The sequence below is a fragment of the Erpetoichthys calabaricus genome, chromosome 5 (assembly GCF_900747795.2).
Source record: "Erpetoichthys calabaricus chromosome 5, fErpCal1.3, whole genome shotgun sequence".
In the NCBI taxonomy this organism is placed as follows: Eukaryota; Metazoa; Chordata; class Cladistia; order Polypteriformes; family Polypteridae; genus Erpetoichthys; species Erpetoichthys calabaricus.
In genome coordinates, this window is record NC_041398.2 from 179786861 (window position 1) to 179801106 (window position 14246).

The 14246-nt window shown below is 38.2% G+C and overlaps 1 protein-coding gene across 1 annotated transcript in view; it reads right to left on the reverse strand.

The window, feature by feature from the left end:
• nop14 (NOP14 nucleolar protein homolog (yeast)) overlaps positions 1-14246 on the reverse strand; it is a 75199-nt gene that overhangs the window by 22276 nt on the left and 38677 nt on the right. The window contains exons 12-13 of the mRNA XM_028802260.2: positions 11976-12111; positions 5579-5680 (exon numbers count right to left, since the gene is read on the reverse strand). Of these exons, the coding sequence (XP_028658093.2) occupies positions 5579-5680; positions 11976-12111 (238 nt within the window). The remainder of the gene's footprint in view (positions 1-5578; positions 5681-11975; positions 12112-14246) is intronic.

Below are 14246 nucleotides of genomic sequence, written 5' to 3' on the forward strand. Positions count from 1 at the left end.
GCAAATATTCAGAAAACATGGGGGGGGGGGGTATGGATTAAGTACAGCCTATAATTTGATTATATGTATATCTACCTTTAGCACCAGTAACTTGAAGTAAACATTTTCTGTAGGAGTTGCCTCTTACTATCATTTCACAGAAATTTTGGCACACTCTTCTAAACAAAATTCCTTAAGTTCATTAATGTTTAAGGGCATCCAAGTATCCACAGATCTCTTAAGATTCCAGCACACAGTGTCCCAATGTGATTGAGGCCTCGACTTTGACTTGGCCATTCCAACACTTTGATATAATTTTTTTAAGCCTTTCAGATGTTATTTTGCTGGTATGTTTAGGATCATTGTTCTATTGTTTGACCCAGTTTGATCCCAGCTAAATCAGTTGGACAGGTGGCCTCACATTTATCTTAACAATACTTTGGTATAAAAGTGGAATCTACAGTCATGTTGATGACTGCAAGTTTCTGAGGTACTATGGATAACAAACAAGCCCAAATTTTTACCACTCTATAAATCAACCTTGACAGTTAATATGAGATGATAGTTGTAATACACTGTGTGTGGTTTTCACCAATCATGTCACCACGCATGATGAACAAACATTTCAATCTTGACCTCATCATTCCTAAAGATACTGTTCCAGGAATTGTGTGGTTTGTTCAGATACAATTTGGCTAACCTATGCCATGCTAGGAGTGTGCAGTATGTATCATCTACAATAATATCTTAATTGTTGTTTTAATGAAGCTGAAATTATTGAGTATGCCACTCACTTTGCAAAAAACAATTAAAAACACACCTTGAGAGTCGATGCATTCACCGTCTCGTGTAACCTAACAAGATAGATTACTGCGTGTGCACGGCCAGCGCACTACAAGTTAAACTAAAACTAAAAGTAGCTGCCTAAAAATGAGTAAACACCAGAGGATAAAACAACCTCACAATCTACTCCGTTAGATTTAATTGGAAGACGTGAATCATCCTCACTTGTGTGGTGGTGGTTTGATGGTTTGGCTTTGAAATGACTGATGTTGCTTAAAAGACAGCAATCTGCAAAGTACAGAGCCCTGTAGGTGTCAGGCCAAAAAAAAAAAAAAAAAAATCTGCTCGAATTTACATAATTTATTCAGATTATTTTTATTTCCTTAAGAAGCATATGCTAATAGGCACATTTTATTTCGTAAGCTGACTTGGTTGGGGGTCTTTGATTGCAAAGCACATTTTTTTCTTTCATTATTTAACGCTCACACAGATCCTTGCTCCTCTCCATCCCGCCCCTATGTCTGCATAAGTTGAAACAGGTGGTGACACAAGGGAGGGAGCAAAAAAGCAGCCATTAAAAAAAAAAAACCCACAGGAATTCAGAGAAGGCGGGTTTCTGCACATTGCAGCTGAAAAAAGAGATCAAGAGCTATCTGATGATACCTGAGGTGAACAGTGATGTAAATCCACTTGAGTCATGGAAAACACAAGAAGTACATTTCTCCAAATTGAGGAAACTTGCAAAAAGTACCTGTCCATCCTAAAAAGGCTTTCAGCACATTTCAGGAGGAAATGTTATAACATATAAGCATGCTCCTCTGAAGCCAGATGTTGTGGACAGACCGGTGCGTCTGTCACACAACTTGAAGTTTCCTCAGTAGAATTTTACAATTGTTTTATTTTTTTCTGATAGGTTTGTGCAATAGTGGACAGAAATTGAAGTTAGTAATTTGTTCAGAAATGTTATAGGTTTTTTTTTTTTTTCTGTCTTTGTGCTATATATGACAGAACTTGTCTACAAATGCTGTAATTTTTTTTCAATATAGTATTTGGCAGAACTCTGGATTTTAACACATTACACAGCAGAGCAGTTGTTTATCCAGATTGTAATGTACATGTACCTGTACTTCAGTTATGATTAGTTTTTTATTCCCCTTGGAGTCATGTCTTGTTTACATGAAGGGTAAGTGTCTTGTTTAAAATGCTCTCATTATAATATTTTGTTGGTCTCGGTGCAATTTTTTGTGTAAATCATGCAGGCCACTTTGAAATGCACTGTTTGATCTCAGTAATACTTGAACTGGTGATATTAATGTTTTTGTGTTATTTTACTTCAGTTTTAAGTAAATAAATGAGACCTATTTTCCTTTACTTTGTTTCCATCCATCCATCCAGTATTCAACCCGCTATATCCTAACTACACGGTCATGGGGGTCTGCTGGAGCCAATCCCAGCCAACACAGGGCGTAAGGCAGGAAACAAACCCCAGGCAGGGCGACAGCCCACCACAGGGCACACACACACACACACACACACACACACACACCAAGCACAGGGACAATTTAGAATCGCCAATGCACCTAACCTGCATGTCTTTGGACTGTGGGAGAAAACCGGAGTACCCGGAGGAAACCCACGCAGACATGGGGAGAACATGCAAACTCCACACAGGGAGGACCCGGGAAGCAAACCCAGGTCTCCTGAGAGGCAGCAGCGCTACCCACTGTGCCGCCCTTACTTTGTTTCCATTAATCTTATTATGATGCTGAAATTAATATCCTATTAACAAGACCAAGTTAGATCTTTACAAATACATTTTAACAGGATGCAAAATATTGTGTAATTATTGTTATCGTCTAAGTCCCAGAAAATATTGAAATATATGTTTTGCCAGTATCGCTCACAAAAGCTCCATGCTGTCATATTCTTTTTGGAGAAAAGGGGCTTTCATATTGCCACCCTGTGATATAGCGGGTCTGTGGCTCTAAACAAACGGGCAGTTTTTTTAAAATAAATAAATCACCGCATTTGTGGCTTAAGGCGGGGGGTGTGGTAGTGTGGCTGAGGCGGCTCCCGGGCGTTGGTGTTTCCGAACTGAAGTGCCCAGGTGCTGGATTGCAGTGCCCATAATTAATGCCGGGAGCTGCTAATCGCTGCACCTGTGCCATGTCCGTGTTATAAATAGGAGGAGTGCGTGTACAGATAGGGAGAAAAAAGAAAAACAAGAACGGAGGTTAGTGGAGAGAAGAGGAAGGCAGGAAAAAAAAAAAAAAAACGTTGTGTGAGTGAGTGAATGAGCAAGCAAGAGCAGGCTCACTGGAATGTAGGCAGCTGAGAGGAGAGACCCTCAGCAAAACTGCATGGCTGACACTCATTGGGGGCAGCAGGAAGCAGTCGCTCCAGCAGAGCAATCTCAGGAGCTGGAGTGTCACAGAAGGTGATTGGCTTGCCACGGAAGGCAGTGGGAGTCAGGGAGGCTTGGGAGAGTGATCCCCAGAGTGAGCACCCTGGTCGCTGGGGAACCCGAGTCTCAGTCCGGCGGGAGCTTAACATACCCAGGGGATGGAAGGCTACCGAACCAGGTGAAGGTCAGCTGCAGCTGCAGGTAGAGCAACTCCTCTGTTGCAAAGCCCATTGAGATAAGCAGGGGAGCCGCCTGTTAAATGAAGGCGGCACCAGGTGTTTAAAAAGGAACTGTTTCCAGCCTGTTGTTTTTAGCCTTGTTTTAAAGGATTTATTTATTTTGGAATTTTAACCTCCACTTATCGTTTTTATGGATTATTTATTTATTGGACTTTGAAGCACTGCACTTTGGACACTGTTTATTTATTTATTTATTTATTTTTTAAATAAAAGCACGTGTGCAACTTTTGTGACATCCCCTTGCTCAGTTTGACTTGTCTCCATCAGACCAGTTCATCTGGTTACATTACTGACGGTGTTCAGTTCAAGGGCAACCAAATCTGGCAGTGGGAGCATGCAGCAGGACCCGCACTGTCACACACCCCTTCATGAAAACTATATTTGCTCAGTGTTTTTTCTAACTGTGCTATCATAAACCTGAACACTTCCAAGCTCACCAAGGTCTGTAGGTCACATGATGTAGTTTCTGGGCTTTTCTTGATTTCTCAGAGCATTAAACAGTCTGACCTTGGGCTCTATTTGCTGGGACTTCCACTTTTGGAAAGATATGCAACCATCTTGAAAGTCCTCCATTTAAAAACAACCTTCTTCCTATTGAATGGTGAATTTCTAATTGCCTTTAACAATCAATGAGCAGCACTGATTGCTTTTCTGAGGATATCGGTGATGTGAACACAACACTGAATGTTTCCCTATTGGTTTCAAAATGTTTGCTTACTCTTTAGGGGGAAAAAAAAAACATATTGAAGTCTATTATATTTTATTTGTCACCTGAGGTTAGATTTATCTGTTTATTGAAATTAGTGATGACAACACAATTGTGATTTTGAACCTGAACTATTAAAAGTCACACAACTGAAGGAGGATATACTTTTCTTTTTCCCATGGTTGTACATAACCACGGTTCATTTTCATTTAAATACTGTTTTTTTTTTAAATTTTTTTACTTATAACACTGTAATATTTATTCACTATAATTTTAGTAAGAAGTTTAAAATATCTTTTTGTAAAGTAAGGATTAAGGCATTATACATTTTTGGTTGATACAGTGGAACGAACCTCGGTTCACGAACGTCTCTGAACACGTACAAATCGGGTTATGACCAAAACGTTCGCCAAACTTTTGCATCTGTTCACGACCACACACTCGGTATATGAACAAGCCAGTTTCCCTTTCGGTTTGTGCGCGCCGATGATTTCCACATGTGTTCAGTCTCTCCCTGTGCAGCGCGAGACAGACCGACAGACACACACACACACACGCATGAGAGAGAGAGAGAGAGAGAGAGAGAGCTGGCCGCAAATGGCCGAGAAGGTAATTAAAGAATGCACTGGGCTTGTTTTTAAAGAGACTGATTCGAGCATTGTCTTAACCTTGTTGTATTTAATGAAGACTTTTTTCTATTGGATTTTAACCTCCACTTCACTTCTGTTTACAGCGATCGGTTCGTAGCGTGCATTGTTGCAATGTTACTTTTCTTGGTTGTTTATTAAATTACGGATTTTTCAAATGTTCATTTTTTTTTCCCCCTGTGCTTAAAACTCATTAAAAAAAAAAAAAGTGTTTTTAGCGATCTGTTCGTAGCGCTATAGCGCAAACTCTTGCAATGTTAGTTTTCTCTGTTGTTCAAGGTTTTCTCAGTGTTATTCAATGTTTTAACATTTAGTTTACTATTACGTTGTGCATTCTATGGTGTAATTAACTATATTTGTGCTTAAAAATCTTTAAAAAATATATATATTTACATACAGTTCGTACAGTCTGGAACGGATTCATTGTATTTACATACAATCCTATGGGGGAAATTACTTCAGGTCACGACCAAATTGGGTTGCGACCAGAGTTTTGGAACGAATTATGGTCGTGACCCAAGGTTCCACTGTACTTTCATTAACTGACATTTTCAGTTCCGTATTACATACAAAATTGGGATAAAAACGTCAGCAGGAATGAAACTCACTTAATCTAAACGCTGATTGTAAACATTATTTGGGAAAAAAAATATGTTATATTAATTAGATTTCCATAATATTTAACCAATAATAGAAAATAGCACAAGTTAGACTTGTTAATACTTGTAATTACTCTGAATTAAACTTTCAAAGAATCTTTAACAACTGCAAAATCTGATAGACATAGAAATATGAATAAATGTATAATAAAAAAGCCTACCTTGGTAAGCAACTGGCTCATATACACAAGTATTGGAGTCACTACAGGGTGTCGGAAGTCTGAAGTAGGAAATAACATAGCACTGATTTTCAGATACACCATCTAAAAGCAAAGCCCACAGATAGCAAATTGTAAGACAAAATATAAACCACACTATATCTTATGACTGTTTAGTAGGGGTAAAAACATATTTACTTGAACAATTTGAACTCAAAGACAATGGTAAACAATCTAAAAATAAAATAAATATTAAACTACTTTTAAAGCTAGTAACTATATACAAGTCAAATCCCATTAGAGCAAATACCAGACAAACGTTTATACAACATTATATTTAACGGATTTTGTTTTAATGAAATGTAAATTTCAGGATAACAAAAGATTTTTTCAACCAAAAATGGCCACCGAAGATAATAATTCGAAGCAAAAAATACTTAATGCTTTGCCTACACATTCGCTGAGTCACATGAATCCTGCAACTGGCTGTCTCTTTCTTATTAGACTAAATGAAAGTGATAGTCTGTTGCAAAATTTCCCCTCTCTGGCAGTTTTGGCGAGAATTTAGGCACAACATCATACAAATTGCCGAATTCTGAGTCAGTGCTCCACTGAATCTGCGTAGGTAGTTGAGTTGTGTGCAGCTACTGTACTGTTTGAGTCAAAGTTTTCTCTGCAATCAACAAAGGAAGTGAGAAACGGTGTCAGTTTACACTGAAAGAAAAATTAACAATCCTGGAAAAAGACCTGAAGGGAAAAAAATTACAAGCGCATTTGTATTTCTATAAAAAATAAAAAGTTCCATCTAAGTCTTATTTTCATTCTGTATTCATGTCTGAATTTCTAATGTCTCATTTTCAAAACAAATTTTTTTTTGCAGTTTAAGGAGTGCTGTTTTTTTAAGCAGGTATTATCAAGGCTGGGTCACAGAGTTAGTTGCATGAGAGACAGAAAGGCGAGTCCAGGTTTCCAAGGAAAATACAAGCACTTTATTACTGTACTAGGGATGTGCCCCACTGGCTGCCTATGGCGGCCCAACGCCCCCATCGATAGCATGCTTCTTTCACTATCGGTGCACAATAGAATTTTTTTGTTAAATACAAATAAATACACTTTTTTATAATATTTCAAACAGGGTTGACCTGGGGCACAAACTCACAATCTCCTTAATGCAAGACAGCTGTGTTACCATTGCGCCATATGTGTGGCTTGTCAAAAACTTACACACAACTGAACCACTACTGTTCTTAGCAGAGCACATGTATATAAAGTAGGGGTGGGCGGTATGACCAAAATTCTATATCACGGTATTTTTCTAAATTATCCCGGTATTTTTTTCCCCATGCATGAGTGGATGTTAACCATATTTTCCACTGCAATTACTGGCTAAGAATAACCTATTCCACTGTCAAGAGTATTGTACATTGTACAAAAAAAACATTTTAATGTGCACACAAGTATTAATACAGGTTTGCATTGCCCCATAAAGTGATAGTTTTCAAGGGGGTGGCACTAATGGAGAAGGTATCACATTGCATGACAGATGCAGTCAAAATAAAGAACCTTTTTATTAAACAAATTTTGCAAAAACTTAAACTATAATTTTGACAACATATTTTCAACCATACAAAGAGGCATTTAGACTTAGTAAAATATCCAGAAGTGCTTGTCAAAAGTTGTATTGCACTGAATATGTCTTAGAAAAGGAATAAACAGTAAATATTTTTTGTAAACCAACTACACTTTCTGTTAAAGTTAACAATCTCTGTCCACATACACGTTAAAGCGACTTTTTAAACAACTTTATCATCATTAAACTGCATAATATTTAAAATAATAAATAATAACAATAAAATAAATAATAGTATTATTACTGATAGTTGCACTATTACTTCAAGACTTCAAACCCAGGTGCATTACACAGTATTCACCAAAATTCACCAAATTAAAATAAAATAAAACAAGTGCAACTTGGTGATGACATCTTTACCAACTGAACCATCATTTAGGCAAACTGCATTAATATGGACCTTGCTTCAAGCTAAGCTATATGCATAAATAATAAACCTGCAACTTGCATTTATAATGCTATTTGTGGTATAGCCCTACGGAATCGTATTAGGGCCACGGTGAAGAAAAAAAAAAAAACGGACACAGGGAAGAAAAACAACAAACTATATGTCGAGAATAAAGTCAACATTTCCACTTTATTCTTGCCGTTTGTCGAGATTAAAGTCGACATTTCCACTTTATTCGCGCCGTTTATGTTGAGATTAAAGTCGACATTTCCACTTTATTCTCATAGTTTACTTCATAATTAAAGTACAGTAGAATGTCGTAAACTAAACTTCTTCCTAAAATCAATGTTTAATTTACTAGATTTTGTCAAACCCCGTCATAAGATAATGCAGCACATTAAATGCTTTGTGTTAAGTGTTCCCCTACCCAGTTGTTAATCACTACGCTTCTTAAACTGACTTCCTCCGCACTAAGAGGAGACAGCAATCACTGCACAGAATCCATTCACTTCATGATATTCCTGCTTTCTGAAAATTTAGAATGCTAAGATAAATACTCGATACATTTTCATGATGAAATGCATTAAAGCAGGTATTACACATGCACAGTAGTGAGGCGGTAGTGCTGCTCCCTCGCAGTAAGGGGTCCCCAGGTGTATGTTCAGTGTAGAGAACTTTATGGCAAGTGTGACGAGGCTCCAAAAAACTGGATGTATGAATGGCTATCGCACAGGTTTAACTTAAATATTGTGTAAATGTTGGGTTTGTGATATGGTGGTCGGAGACACGAACACAGAATTCAATGCATGTTCTTCTGAGCGGGCTTTCTTTATTGCATGCATGCTGTCTCTATCTGACGTACCAAAACCCCAGTTCCATTCCTACCTATTTTCTTTCACCACATAACCAATCACCACACGATAAATGTCTTTGTGAAATTAAAACTAGTTATAAACTTAGCCCACGGAGTATTCAGAACTTTAAAAATATCTTCGTTATACATGTTTAATTATGCCATCCATTCAGAGTTGCGCCCATCTCTGAATGAGTCGCCAGCACATCGCAGGATGAATACATGCAAAACATACACTAGCAGGGTCAATATAGCATAACAAAACCCCACATCCTTCATGACTTTGAAAGGAAACTGAAGCACGCCGAGTAAAACCACCAGAAAAACATGCAAATGCAAGGCAGGGTCCACCCAAGACACCTTTGCTGCAAGGCAGCAGTGCAACCTCCACGCCGCCGTGCCCCCATATGATTAATGCATGCTTTAATGCATTTCACCATGAAAATTATATTAAGTATTTATCTTAGCATTCTAAATGTTCAGAGAGCAGGAAGATCATGAAGTGAATGTATTCTGTGCAGCGATCGCTGCCGGCGCCTCCTCTTAGTGCAAGAAGTAGTCAGTTTAAGAATCTCGGAGAACACTTAACACAAAGCATTTAATGTACTATATAACTTATGACGGGGTTTGAGAAAATCTAGTAAATTAAATATTCATTTTACGATGAAGTTTAGTTTACGATGTTCTACTTTAATGACAAACTACGAGAATAAAGTCAACATGTCGACTTTAATCTTGACATAAACGGCGAGAATAAAGTAGAAATGTCGAGAATAAAGTCAACATGTCGACTTTATTCTCGTCATAAGCGTCAAGATTAAAGTGGAAATGTCGAGAAAAAAGTCAACATGCCGTCACACTATTACACAGTACCCAGGTACATTACACTGTATTGAAAACAAATAAAACAAGTACAACTTGGCTTGCAGTATTATCCAGTAGTATAGAAACAGTATTTACACATCTGACCTTTTAAAACTAAAGTATCTCCAGGCAACGGACGCGACTCCTTTTTCTCGGCAAAAGTTCTTCTGTGTCACCATGTTCAACTTTATCGCCGGTTTCAGTTTCGGAATGTTCCCTGTCCATTTTCACCGCGCAATACCTACACCACCATACCTATTTAGTGGTGTAGCAGTGAAAAAGAGCCCACGTGCAACAAATCTTGTGTTTAGCGGTGTAGCAGTGAAAAAGGTCCCCACTTGAACAGTTTCCCACTGCGCCACGTTCTGAACGTCGTTTAGGCAATTTAAACCGGTGTTGCGGTATAAGAAGAATCCATATCATAAAAAAAATAAAAAACGGTTTTCGGTATGAACCGGTATACCGCCCAGCACTGATATAAAGTATTTTTTTTGACATATTAATGTTAAATTGGTTGTCCTAATGAAGATGAAAAAAAACCATAGATGTATAGCATATAGTGTACAGTTCTGAAGAAAAATGAGCATTGCATGAAAATGTTGCACGATTTAGCCAATCTTTTTATATATGTAGATAGAGAAGGCAAGTACAGTCTTAAGACTTCATTCAAAATAGGAGCTGCTATTTCACTACTTAAGCACACATGATAGGGATGGTAACGGAGGCAACTGTCATGTTTTTGCCCCTATCTTCACATTAGAACACCACCAGAGGCTCAGAGTCAGCGCTATGGTAAGTGTGAGGAAGAGCAGGTCAAACCCCGGTGTTAAATGTTCTAAACACTGTGCAACAAGCACATTACGTGGTAAGCCTGATTATGCAGAGGACAAAAGCTTTGCCCTTGGTTTACTGTTTACCAGACGCAGCAGAGAAGCTATGAAGCTGTCCTTATGCCGCTGTCATTAGAGATGGCAAATCACTGACCACCCCAGTCACAATAGTATACGTATGTATTTTCCCCATATTATTATGACGAAATTTATGTCATCAAGAAATTTCCACTATAAAGAAACATTTTCATGGTTCCAAGAATTTCGTTACAACGGGATTCCACCTGTATATATAACACACAAACAAATATACATGCCTTGACGACAGTTAGGAAATGTCTACAAAGATTATTTTCACTCTCTATATTACTTGCATTATTTTACAAATATTCTATATATCTGTTACATACAGTGTTCTTTTGGTCTGATTGGTGTTGTTATAAACAAGTGTTCAGGATAAAGTTCAAGATACACTATGCTGTATCATTAAAGCAGAAAACTGAGTAATTTCAGTCAAGCATACATCTGTGGAACAGCTGTATGCAGATCATATGATAAAAATGTTGATAATTAAGTTCCTAATAATCCTGCTAATCCCCTCTACCATACATTTTTGCAGTCAAACAACTGATAAAACTGTCAAATGCAGAAAAAAACTCTTTGCACTTTCAATAATTATTCTATTCAATGCTTGACTGATTTAGAAAAACAAATGGAAATGGTTAACTAGAACTAATTAAATTTGCATTTCTGCTGATGTAGATGGGTGGATTTGGTGTGATGTACTGCATAAGTGGTATTAAAGATAAAATAAAAGTTCACATGAATTACAGTAAAATAGGTAGAATTTTCCTTTGCAACTACAAAAATAAGTAGCAGGTGACTATTGTTGACTATTGTTACATAGTCATTTTGCGTCCCTTTAGGGTGTACATCAGGAAATGGGATGCTGAGGGCACCCCAAAAAATGGGGAAATACACCTTTATAAGATACAGCGCAGACGGGACAGTTGGGTCTGAAGACAATTTAACCGGAAAAAAAGGGGGGGCAGGGAGAGAGACATCGAGCAGTGGAGCAAGGAGAAGCAGTGAGATAGCGCCAAAAAATCCACCTGTGTGCCCCCTGCTAGAAGAAGGTTTTATTGTACTTGGCTGGGGGGGGAGGGATGCTGGGGTCTTTGGTACAAGGGAGATGTGTCTCTGAAGATGAATTTTTTTGTGGCTTTACTGGAGCGATTGATCTTTGAGACCGGTAGGACAGAATGTTTGGTTATTGGCTTCCTGTATTTCACCATGCTCATTAACTGTAAGGACAGTGATCCAAATTGGGGAAACTGGGGAATCTCAGGCGAGAACATCTTGCACCCTAATCTGTAAATGTTTGCCTTCGATTCTTGTTGTGTACTTTTTTTTGGAGAATTACTTATACTGTCTTGTTTGTTATTATGTAAATACACTTTTTAATTTTTTTTTCCTTTCATCACTTTAACGCATGTTATCTTATGTAGATCTGGAGTGTGTGGTGAGTGGGTAATAAATAAGGACGAGAGTCGGTCATGTTACAAATTAATAGAAGAATTTATCAATACTATTTTTATATCATTTTTTGGGGAAATCAGTATTCACCTCCAATCATAAATGCACACGATTATTTCATTACATTTCTACAGTGTTTGCGTCCTCCTATTAACTGTTGACCAACACAAAGTAGGTAGGTATCTGACATGCACTTGCTGCTACTACTACAATTGAATTAAATACTGATTGTAGTAAGATCATTTAGAAAAGAAACAAAGGATTTCTGAATTATAAACTAAAAAAAAAATAATACTTACTACAGGAAGCCCTGGTAATGGTGCTTTGCCTTTAACCTCCACTACCTCCTCAATGTCATGAGCAGAGTCTCTAAATATCGACTGAACACATTTACAAGCTGCTTCTGGGAAAAGTTGGCATAGATCATATAGGTGACTAAAAAAAAAAAAAAAAGATTTATATATATTTGTGTACATATCAACAAAAACACAAAATGTTACCTGTGTAACAATGCAAACTTCAAATAAAGTTCTAAATGAAATGAAAAATAGAAAAATATTCAGAGATATGTGGAAAAATAGTAAACTCTCCATTTATATACTGTGTATATACATACATACATACATACACATATATACATACACACACACATACATACATACATACATACATGCAGTACTGTGGAAAAGTTATAGGCAGGTGTGAAAAAATGCTGTAAACAAAGAATGCTTTCAAAAATGGAAGTGTTAATCATTTATTTTCATCAATCAACAAAATGCAGTGAATGAACAAAAGAGAAATCTAAATCAAATCAATATTTGGTGTGCCCACCCTTTGCCTTCAAAACAGCATCAATTCTTCTAGGTACACTTGCACACAGTTTTTGAAGGAACTCGGCTGGTAGGTTGTTCCAAACATCTTGGAGAACTAACCACAGATCTTCTGTGGATGTAGGCTTCCTCACATCCTTCTGTCTCTTCATGTAATCCCAGACACACTCGATGATGTTGAGATCAAGGCTCTGTGGGGGCCATACCATCACTTCCAGGACTTCTTGTTCTTCTTTACGCTGAAGATAGTTCTTAATGACTTTGGCTGTATGTTTGGGGTCATTGTCCTGCTGCAGAATAAATTTGGGGCCAATCATACGCTTCCCTGATGGTACTGCATGATTGATAAGTATCTGCCTGTATTTCTCAGCATTGAGAACACCATTAATCCTGACCAAATCTCCAACTCCATTTGCAGAAATGCAGCCCCAAACGTTCAAGGAACCTCCACCATGCTTCACTGTTGCCTGCAGACACTCATTATTGTACCGCTCTCCAGCCCTTCGACGAACAAACTGCCTTCTGCTACAGCCAAATATTTCAAATTTTGACTCATCAGTCCAGAGCACCTGCTGCAATTTTTCTGCACCCCAGTTCCTATGTTTATCGTGCATACTTGAGTCGCTTGGCCTTGTTTCCACGTCGGAGGTATGGCTTTTTGGCTGCAACTCTTCCATGAAGACCACTTCTGGCCAGACTTCTCCAGACAGTAGATGGGTGTACCTGGGTCCCACTGGTTTCTGCCATTTCTGAGCTGAGGGCACTGCTGGACATCTTCCGATTTCGAAGGGTAATAAGCTTGATGCGTCTTTCATCTGCTACACTAAGTTTCCTTGGCCGACCACTGCGCCTATGATCCTCAACGTTGCCCATTTCTTTGTGCTTCTTCAAAAGAGCTTGAACAGCACATCTTGAAACCCCAGTCTGCTTTGAAATCTGTGTCTGGGAGAGATCTTGCTGATGCAGTATAACTACCTTGTGTCTTGTTGCTGTGCTCAATCTTGCCATGACATGAAACTGTCTTCTATAGTGTGAAAAACTATTTGCCCCCTTCCTGATTTCTTATTCTTTTGCATGTTTATCACACAAAATGTTTCTGATCATCAAACACATTTAACCATTAGTCAAATATAACACAAGTAAACACAAAATGCAGTTTGTAAATGGTGGTTTTTATTATTTAGGGAGAAAAAAAAATCCAAACCTACATGGCCCTGTGTGAAAAAGTAATTGCCCCCTGAACCTAATAACTGGTTGGGCCACCCTTAGCAGCAATAACTGCAATCAAGCGTTTGCGATAACTTGCAATGAGTCTTTTACAGCGCTCTGGAGGAATTTTGGCCCACTCATCTTTGCAAAATTGTTGTAATTCAGCTTTATTTGAGGGTTTTCTAGCATGAACCGCCTTTTTAAGGTCATGCCATAGCATCTCAATTGGATTCAGGTCAGGACTTTGACTAGGCCACTCCAAAGTCTTCATTTTGTTTTTCTTCAGCCATTCAGAGGTGGATTTGCTGGTGTGTTTTGGGTCATTGTCCTGTTGCAGCACCCAAGATCGCTTCAGCTTGAGTTGACGAACAGATGGCTGGACATTCTCCTTCAGGATTTTTTGGTAGACAGTAGAATTCATGGTTCCATCTATCACAGCAAGCCTTCCAGGTCCTGAAGCAGCAAAACAACCCCAGACCATCACACTACCACCACCATATTTTACTGTTGGTATGATGTTCTTTTTCTGAA